Source organism: Varroa jacobsoni, unplaced genomic scaffold (genome assembly GCF_002532875.2).
Source record: "Varroa jacobsoni isolate VJ856 unplaced genomic scaffold, vjacob_1.0 scaffold_131, whole genome shotgun sequence".
NCBI classification, from domain to species: Eukaryota; Metazoa; Arthropoda; class Arachnida; order Mesostigmata; family Varroidae; genus Varroa; species Varroa jacobsoni.
In genome coordinates, this window is record NW_019213033.1 from 376 (window position 1) to 11,012 (window position 10,637).

Sequence of the window (10,637 nt, forward strand, 5' to 3'; positions counted from 1 at the left end):
AAGCAAAATGGCGACATACTCCGCTCTTGCAATGAGAAGCTAATTTTGACATTGATGTTCAGCTTCTTTGTACCTTTTTGAATAACTTTCGAGCTTCTCCAATCGAATTCTTAGTGTTAATCTTTGTTTGGTTATACAAAAATCTTCTCTACCGAATTTTGCAACAACTTTCATTTCGGTCAACCCAGGAGGTTTCGTCCAACGCGGACAATAGCTATCATATTCACTCAAATAGTATTTTTCTTCCGACATAATAAAACTTATATTCTGCATAAAAATTCACGATACAGCAAAGAGCCCGCCAAGATTTGTCCCAATTGATTCCGAACACCCTATATATATTTTTATATAAGTACATCCATATACCGCATCGTGTCGCTCAAAAAATTTGTTCTAAATTTTCACTGTAAATCATGTGCCTGTAATTGGCGTGAAGGGTTTCGAACGACTTTCTCGAACAGTATATTCTCTTAATATATATATGTCGACTAGTAAATCTCTACGGCTAATACGCGCGTATATATATATCAATGCTACATAGTCGTTTTATGCAATAATAATTTTCAATTTCTGAGAGTTTACGTCTGTACAACAGAGCCGGCTTCTCGGTATCACTCAGAGTTGGCGCCTCATTTAATGCTTCGCCACTTGGTATTACGATGTATTAGCATTAGTAATACGATGTTATAGCCATCGTCATGTTCTCTCATTATTTTGTTAATACTATGAATAGTAGATCTCTCGTGAAAAGGTTATACATTTTCCTATTTTTCATTTCTGTACCTAACAACAATAACAACATTGACTACCATTGGGTGTGCTTTAATTAATCAGTGATATACAAGAATTGACACTAAAGAAAAAACTCATCAAGCACCACCATTATAATTTCAAATATGAATAAATTCAACTGACATTTCAAGTCGGAAGTGTTTTGACTAACTAACTTCGAAAAATAGGTCACCTTAACTATATATATATATATGTGCTCCTAGAATGAATTTAATCTTTATATTCGTATGCCGTGATAAATTAAAGAATCTGGAAACAAAATACAATTATCTAATAAAGGGTGGCTGAACGTTAAACGTTTAATTTCTGGTAAAAACAAATAAAAACTTGAATTTGGATTTGTTTATTACATCGGAAAGTTGCAATTTTTTTTAACGAATTCCCACAATATCGTTCTAATAATGCCCTAAATGAGATTGAAAATGCAAAACGTGTTAAAACATCGTATTTTCCAATCGAAGCCCCATTGAGTAAGTGAATATTACGACGTTAGCGAGATGATTAAGGACAGTAGCGGTACTTCGAATTTGCTTTCGAGCGGCATTTTCGAATTTACCAGTCGTGTCATACCGAGACGTTATGCTTCACGCACGACAATCATTGAGAATTAGAGGACGCCCATTATATATTAAAGAAAAATTGTTGTATTGAAATTTCGCTGCTAAGTATGAACGTAAAATATCACAACTTAGTAGCATATACTTTCCCGCATTACTCAATGAAAGGCGAATTGGCTTACGCAGTTTGACTTTTCTGTCTATATTTGTATACACTGAAGCATGTACTACACAAAAGTTACGGTCATTGTGAGGGGCACGTTACTTGGGCACACATAATGAATGAACGAACCTTCTATCATTATAGTTGAAAGCCACGTGAAAACGTTGTGCGAAAGCCGCCAGGGAGGTTGAAATCAGATGCAGTGACAACATCACCACGAATTACACGTGTCGCTCCTTACGAAACGCTCTCCATTCAATTCTAATTAAAGTTGCTGCCTACACTGTGTGGAAATACCACTAATATTCAGTCATAAATCAACGAGGCATTATTCCAACCAATAACAAGCACAGAATTGACAGGAGCCTATGTGTGACGATTCGTGGACCGTCGAACAATTGCCTTTTTCAGTCCTAAACCTTTAGATCTTCAACCCATATTAATATATCAATCATTATTGTCAACTAACTGATCTGCCGTGTAGGATAACTATATTTCTAGACCCGGAGGACATCTGATAGGTGGGGATCCATTTTCTTCAGTCGGATCTAAGTTTCATTCCGACTGATTTGTGTACTTACTGGTGAAAAAACTTGTGAAGACCTTTTACATGTACCACCTCTGAAGAACCGCTTTTTTCTATATATTCTACTATGAACTGTCTAGTACCTTCCGTACCACTTGTTTAGGTCACCATCTCATTGTCAAATACTTTTCGTTCGTGCGAGCAACGACCATCCCGGCTAGATTGTCGTTAACAACATATTTATCTACTGACTGCATCCTCAATCGTTTTACGTCTCCATTTTTGACTTCTCTTTCTTTGATTTGCGTTTTTTTTCTGAGATGCATCATATCTTAGGTCTCAGTTAACAAAGATTTCAGTCTGCAAGCTTTTTCTGTGGCGATCACCAAATACAGAGCAAGCTACAACTGTGCGCATGATGATCGATAGAAACGCCAGCTTAATACGTATGCTTTTCCACTAACTTCAGGAACCCAGGAAAACCGCGAACCCCATTTGGATGGCAGCACTAACTGAATATTTAGTGTATGCTTTGGTTTGTTGTGTTTAGTAAACCTGCCAATTTCGATTTAAGTTTCCCAAAAGTTCTGTCAAGTCCATTAGCCGATTTGCTTAAGCGACTGGGGTCAAATATGGCCGCGCAGGACAGGAGAAAGGTTGCCGTTATGCCGCTCACTATCTGCTTTTCATCACATCTGATTGGATATCTTGCAATCAAGTATCGTGTAACTCGGTAGATCCATGTATCCTATTCTTTTTTAGACGCATCATTGTTGGCAACAAATCTCCATTTGCCTCGTACCCCGTTTTTTGCATGGTATTGATGTCAGCATCATCATACATCTCCAAGTTACCATGTGTCGGTTGGAATAGTATCGTGTGGAGTAGTGAGAGTTTTACGAATTCGACGGACCAGCCTTCCGGTGCGAAGTAAAGGCGCAATCCCTAGAAACCATTGTCTCTAACGCGTTGTTGTTCGTTGGGTGATTCTACTTTACTGGGAAAATGTGTACCGGCCTTTTTGGAAAGGGACGTGAATGGATAACATCGTTCTCATGACCGCTCCTGGGCGAGTGTATCTGGCTGTCTCTCATAAAGCTGTAAGGGATTCTTCTGTACTATCTAGTCATCTAGTTATCGAGATGGTGTTCGTCAAGGTGGCTGTTATGGTGTTGTTGAGCCTGGGCGATGTGTGGTGGTGGGGACGCATGAGGTCCCTGGGGGCAATCTCTGGCTAGATGCCCTGCCCCGCCGCACTGGTAACAACAGCTGACTCCACCCGTACCGCCAATGCCTCGATCGGCTGATCCACCGCGATCCCCACGAGGTCCAGGGCCACTTCCTACGCCAAGCCCTGGCGACCGTCGGCTGCAATGGCGCGCGATGTGGCCTCGCTCATTACACCTGCATATCCATCCGTTCAACATCATTACGTTATTCAATCACAAATTAACATTTGGTTAACTAGTCAATTTTTGACTAACTGCTGGCTTAGGTCACTGCGTTTTGTTACAATGTAAGGTAACATGTAATACCAAGTGAAATATAACATACATATAAACGGGGTGTGAATAGGGTCAGCTAATCGGCTGAGTGACTGCGGTCACTTTGGCAAAAACCTGTTCATTGTTATGGAATACGCTACGGCTCTAGTGAATCGCCTTTACTTGTCTTAAGCACTTCATCCAAACTACATACATTGGAAAAATTTAGTAAAGTCTCTCCTTGTTCTATTGTTACATGAGCAGACGATTTTATGCCGGTTGCTGATGCCCCATTGTACCTAGCATGCATCTAACTTTCTTACCGGTAACATACATCTGGCTGACCGTTGTCGCTTTGACAGTCTCTTGAGATATGACCGCTTTGTCCACATATGTAGCAGCGTCGACCGTGGGGACATTCACGGGAAATGTGGCCCATTCGGCCGCAAGCAAAGCACTTTTGCCCACCACGGCCTCCTCCTCCCCCGCCTCCACGCTTCGGACCACCCTGAAAATCAAAACAAAAGAATTCAGACTGTGAATATGATCTATAGTACGGAGGAAAGCAATATGCTCTGTGAAAAAAACGTTTACGTTCCGTTCCCATAAAAATATGGTAACCTGGTGAATTCCTTATTTGTATATCTAGGAGAATGATAGCCAATAATAATGTAGCGACCTTTAATCCTTTTTCATAATTATGAAGTGGTAGTTTTTCGTAGCTTTAGGTTTAATAACGCTCATAGACGAGCTTCTAAACCATTTCATTATGACTATTTGATTGTCCACACTATGACATAATTGGTTTAATGCATATACAGATCTGAAGGCATAACGCGCATTACACAATTGGCATTTTAGGATTTTTATGTTTGATGTACGCATCTACAAGCAGAAACAGATTTTTGACAGTAGAAATTTGCCTTTGAAAACACGTATTTGAAGACGATTATTACGCGACTTGACTGAGTGCATATACACGAACGAGAATAGGGCACTTCACAGGCAATTGCCTATATTTGCTGAAATCACAGTATCGAAAACAGCCAAAAATACATGTTCATTTCTGTGACTTTGTTGTGCTATTTTGTTGTGTTTAGCCGTTGTACATTAAAGAAATTTCTATCGACACATTGATATTATCAGAAAATCGTCGGCCGAAAAAAAATGGCAGATTGGCTTTAGGGAACAATTTGAAAATGAGCTGCTGCGCTGCATGGAATTTCAAGTTTCCTCCATTTTAGGAGAAAACTATTATTTATAAATTCGGCTTAATACCGTTCACGGTGGAAATCTTAATGACGCATATATGTGAACTGAACTTAAACACCAAATTCTCCACATTTTTCTTGAAGCTTAATGATATCGATGAAGGGTGTAGTTAGTTCGTCCCTGGGATTATTCGCACGCCATGCCCACGCATATTTGCATTATCATAAAACACTAGTTTAAATAAGCTCAAAATTTCTATATTGCACATAAATCTTAAGCCGACCAAATATTTTATTGAGTCATACCACTATTACACATTTAAATTTCAATATTTATATTAAGTGTTACATAATTCATTTTGCACGAAAAAAAAATACAGTATTGTAGAAATGCACGAACAATAAATACAATAGCGTTTTGGCTCGACGATAATACAGGTTGATCATTTATTGTATAAATGAACGAGAGCAGTCACCAATAGTGAGCATATACGTATATAAAAATAAAATATTGGATTATGTCTTCTTTGTCCGTATTATTGAATTTTTGCGCCATGAACCGAACAATCCAGACGCTGCATGTCCAAGAACCTTGATGCGTTGCTTTGAACGAGACCGCCAGACCTCATAGCAGTATGCACATTTTAAAAACAAACAAACTCCTATTATTAGAACAAAAAAGTCGACACTCGTATTGAACCTATTTGAATGCTATCTTCTATATTGATCAATCTAGTCCTCCACTCATCTAAAAAATCCGATCTACAGATTGATCCATTCACTTCAAATAAATTACTTACAATTGTCAACTTTTCACACCACAAACAAATCGAGTTTCTTCCACACCAGCGGAAACAGAACGCAGCTTAGCGCGCCAGAATATGTTTTGTTTTCTTCTTTTACAGAAGGAGAAACTTATTCAATGAACAAGATTCTCCCGACGGCGAAGCTTCATTTTTGTATGTGAAAGCAAACATTTAACGCTATTTAGACACACTATGACTAATCTAACAACACCGAGTAAGAAATGAGTGCATACAGATCCTTCCCATTTCTACCGCACAACGTCAATGACAGCACTGCGAAAATTTGAGACACTTCCATAATTTATGTACCGGTTTGGGGGTCATGTTTAGTCTTCCAAGCGGCTCTACATTCATATTCAGTTAAGTTGTAATGGTAGTATCCCAACACTTAATGAGCTTAACTTATCTAAGAACGGTGTTTGTATTGAATCAGACAGACTTACCGCATCTCACTTATCAACTAATATAGATTTACTACCTACACGAACAAATTAAGACACAGAATAGATCATTTTTACGTGCGTAGATATATATTTTAAAGTACTCTCGTCCAATGGATGAATGCAGCACTCGACTTTGCCTTTTTTTTTTTTTACCTGGTCTTTATCGCTCTTTCGCTTTTTCATCTTAGTCTCTCTCTTCATTATTACCCTCACCATTTCCTTAGTCGTCTTGGCCTATTATTTGAATCCTTCATGACCGAACTGCTGTACCTCAGTGTACAATTCTTTGCGTTTCTTTTTAATGACGCTTATTCTGAGGTCGTTTTTCGTTGCCCCGCTTGCATTTTGTTTTTCTTTTCGCTTTACTTGATAGTAGCAATAATAGCCTTTAATAATTTCTTTTACTCGATACATTGAAGATATATCCATACCGTTTCCCCCCGGCATCATGCCTTTGCAGCTGTAAAGATCACTACCAATTTCCCTGTTCCCCTACATACAACAGCAATTGCTTGTTGTTCCAATATCTGCTCGTGTACGACACCGTAGTTGAATTAGCAAGCCAACGTTTCCCAAAATCAGGGACGTTCTCTGCGTTCGAAGCATCTGCTGAGTTTCATATCACCGTGTAATCATCACCATCGTAATCGTCTTAATTATAAGCCGTTAATAAATGTGTTAGCTTTTTTTTTGTCTCTTCATTTAATCCCATTTGATACAATGCTTTTATATTATGTGTGTCCCCTCGCTTCGCAGATCATCGCCACTGCTTGCCACTCTATCGTCGGTACTTTTTCGATTTAATTTTATACAGTCACGTTTCTCTGAGTGTTTTCACCTGAATCATGTGCAATCCTGTTGTTTCACTGTTATTATGCTGTTTTTTAGTTATATTCCGTGAGATCCGAGAAAAAGCTTTTACGAGAGCATCTTTTCCTCATGTTTTCCTCCATGCCTTATGTTTCGTGTTTCTGTGGCGATCTTTGCTTATCATACGTTTATTGAAGATCAGCGTTTATCTCTTTCGAAAATCATATTCAAGTTATTTTTATCTGATCTATTGCACCATTTGATATTCTGTCTACAATAACAAACAGATAGGTTGGGTGTCCCAACCCAAAATTTAGGTTGCAATCAAACTGGATTACCCGCTAAGCCACAAGTGCAATCACAGTCGTCGTGTCCTCAAAGAACACAATGCGTTGTTTCCTTTTTGAATTTTTTTCATACCGTCGGCGACACCTATCCTAACCGTTTGAATTGACAGTGCCGCTCTCTTAAACCACTGTTCAAGCGGACGATTGTTACCAATCAATTGCTTTTCAGTGTTTCATGTGCTGCTCTGCCGTCTGTATATTTAACTTCAATGCTTTTCATTAGTACAGTGGTATCATCACAATAAAGCCAGACAGATTTGCCATATTCTATAATAGAAGAAGACCAAAGTATAATTTTTACTTATGCTATTTCATTCGATCAGCATTAGCCTTTTCTGTTCTGGAAGCTTTGTTTCCTCTTTTTTTAGCTGGACAGCCTTTTATTGTGTATCTTCTAGGACTTCTTTATCGAGTGCTTCATTTTCTTTGCCTTCTTTCTTTCTCTGGATGATTCGTCACCTCGAAACGCTATAACAAGAGACGCTCAATAGTAATAATAATGATTGTACGCCTAATAACAATTGAAGCTGTCTTTATGTATTCTGAAATAGGTCACCTGTAATTTTTTCTGCCAGTTGTCCGCTTAGCTATGTTCAAATTGTCGACGTAATTTAGCCGCTAGTAGTGTAATTAAAATAAAAATTTTAATAATCAGTAGCAACTTTTCGAAAATGCTAAAAACAGTTGTAGATGTCGGTGTGTGTGTAAAGGGTGTTTGCTCTGTGTACATGTTCGGGTGTACATGGGTGTGTGTATATATATATATGTGTGCGTGTGGACGTGTGAATGTAAATGTGTTTTTGTATATGTGTGTGGGTGTGTATTTGTGTATGTCTGTCTTTCTTTGTCCAGTCAGTCAACAATAGTATACTATTTAGGTTAGTATTCGTTTTATATCTAGTAGTTTTAACACGGACAGCCCCATTATTTTTTCTAGCCTTGCCACAATCTTTATGTATGTAAATATATAATAAAATTATCCATTGCAATTCTCTGTCAGGTGCATTATAGACCTTTTTTGTAGACGTCTTATATTTATACTTTAGATTCTACTATCCTGAATGAATAAACAACCCGAGTGTGTCCTCCCGAACTCCTTTCTGTCATTTATTACAGCCTCTTTTTCTACAAGCAATAGTTATAACTCAAATAACAATAAACGCGGCGACACGTTCAAACTGTTTCTTAGTGTCATGAACCCGGCTGTGGTTCTTTGTTACCTCAATGTCCTGTATATCCTCTGTAGATGTGATAAACAATTTATAAAACTAATTTATGAATTCATTGCGCAATCAGTTTTCATTTTTATCAATATCCAGATTTTCACTGTTGCATTCTCTACCAACAATTCAGTAGAATAACTGTCTAACTTTTATTTGAAAACGCTAATTTACTGAAGTCAACGTTCAAGTGTACATGTCGAACTGATCGAAAGAAATCTTGAACCAAACGAAAGTATAATCAAATCCTTGCCGCCCAAATTATTTGATGCCATCTGTGTTGCAATTCATACCGCTCGTTGAGATTTACCTGGCGTTACAATTTGTTATTACATTGCAACTACTGCGCCCTCGTTGCTACAGCCCAAGTTAGTATTAATAATAGTCACCCTCATGTTACGTTCGGTATCGCTATTAGGCATTCCGTCAGACAGATGGCTGGCTTCCAGCGCGAAACGAAATCTGCCTGTTTGTGCCGTATAGGTTCGAACAGTTGTCACCTAGCAAGAATGTGTTCTTAGGATTAGTACAGCCTTTTCTGTGCCCACGCTCATTGGTCTAGTTACGAATCCCATAGACCTCCTAACAACAAGCTGACCTGGTGGTATTGTTCAGCAATCAAATCGGAGTTCAGTATCATTTGGTTGACCGACAGATAAAAAGCTTTGTTAGCGTAAATATCAAACATAACGGGCGTGGGATCTAACACGAGAATCGACACAGTCTCATATGAGCACATCAAAATCAGGCACTCACTGGCGGGTCACACTCAAGATATTAATGTCCGCGCTAAATCTATAAAAACAAAGAAGACACGAGCATTACGTACTGGGCATATTGCAGACTAGCGGCTGCAAAGCCAAGTCGCTATGCACCAGTTTATGTCCAGTTATCACATTTTTAACTATACTCGACTAGTGTTTTTATTGTCATTTCTGCTACATCGTTACACCGATTTCGACTTTTTTTAAACAATGTTCAACCAACTGCGAGCTAGGGCGACGTGGGCATATATCTGCGAGAGTGTAGTTACCCTAGAAACGGGGAACTCTATAGAATAAGCAGGCGCAACGGGCTACTGTGTTTACTATCCTTTTGAAAAATACTTCCCAAGAACATCAAGATAACATCGTTTGGCCTGTTTGACCCGCGAACCTCATTAGTTAATGCTACTATTTCTATCCACCGTTATATGCACGCGTGTCACACAAATGTCACCATGGTCCAATATGATATGGACATGGCCACGATTATGGATTGATAACGTGGAACAAAATCCCTCGTCTCTTCACCGGAATTCGATTTTTCTGGGTTGAAAAAGGAACGGAAATTAAATATTTCCGAAGCGGCAAATTCGAAACCCAAGCCGTCCATCTCGACTTGACGCGCTTTATCTCTAGGGATATCGATTATCTAATAGGATTAACAGAGTCAAGAGACAAAACTACGCTAATTTGTGTAAGTATTGCCCTGTACTTCGTTTTGCTAGTTGATCTTTATATGAAGTTTTGAACGTGGTTGGTTGAATGTTTTTCAATTGTATTTGTTTTTGTATAATGTTCGTGTGTTTGTGTTTACAGTATCTATGTGAATGTTCACTTTGTTTCTCATTTCGAAATAAAAAATCAACAAGTAATAACTTAGGGCCATTTCGGGTCCTGTAAACTCCTCTTCAGCCGTTCGTTTGTTCAGGCCATGGTCGTTTGCGCGTTTTGTACACACCAATATCACAAGCCACTGCCGCTACGCCGTTAACGTCTCTTATTGAAGTCATCAAAGCTCCAAGTCCTACCAATGCGCAGTAGGATAATAGAGTAATAATAATAATATTATTTAGACAGTTTCTAGATGCTGCCATCAGCTAAACAACGTTTACATTGCTAATTACTGACAGCCAGCGTAACCTGCCAGCACATTTGTACCGAGGTTTTTTTGGGAAATGTTTCTTTTATTACGTTGTTTGTTTCTGTTCGTATTGCGAATAATAAAAATATCACCCCTTTTATTTGCTGTCCAGCCAATTTTAGCTCTAATGAAGCGTAGAGATGTTTGCGTGTGTTGGGTACGGATATTTTCTTTATAAGGTAGCATGAACGACACCGTCATGTGTAACGATAGCCATATCATCATCACATATGAATATATACGAAGATGTTTAATCATCGATAATTTCCTGCTGTAATTAACAGCTTTCATCCAAACAGTAGTAAAGTTGGCCTAAGTTGAAGCTTTCTGCCGAAGCTTCCCCTACCCCGTTCTAACGGTTCATCATTATTAG

General features: G+C 38.6%; 1 protein-coding gene across 9 annotated transcripts in view; it reads right to left on the bottom strand.

Annotated features, from left to right (window-relative positions):
- Positions 1–1,119: 1,119 nt before the first annotated feature.
- Positions 1,120–10,637, bottom strand: part of CNBP (CCHC-type zinc finger nucleic acid binding protein) — a 35,078-nt gene continuing 25,560 nt past the window's right edge. For 8 of the 9 annotated variants that reach the window (XM_086971535.1, XM_022846669.2, XM_086971542.1 and 5 more), the window contains exons 4-5: positions 3,846–4,030; positions 1,120–3,442 (exon numbers count right to left, since the gene is read on the bottom strand). In XM_086971535.1, coding sequence (XP_086827661.1) covers positions 3,169–3,442; positions 3,846–4,030 — 459 coding nt within the window. In that variant the 3' untranslated portion in view covers positions 1,120–3,168. The remainder of the gene's footprint in view (positions 3,443–3,845; positions 4,031–10,637) is intronic. The other variant, XM_086971549.1, reaches the window with a different exon arrangement.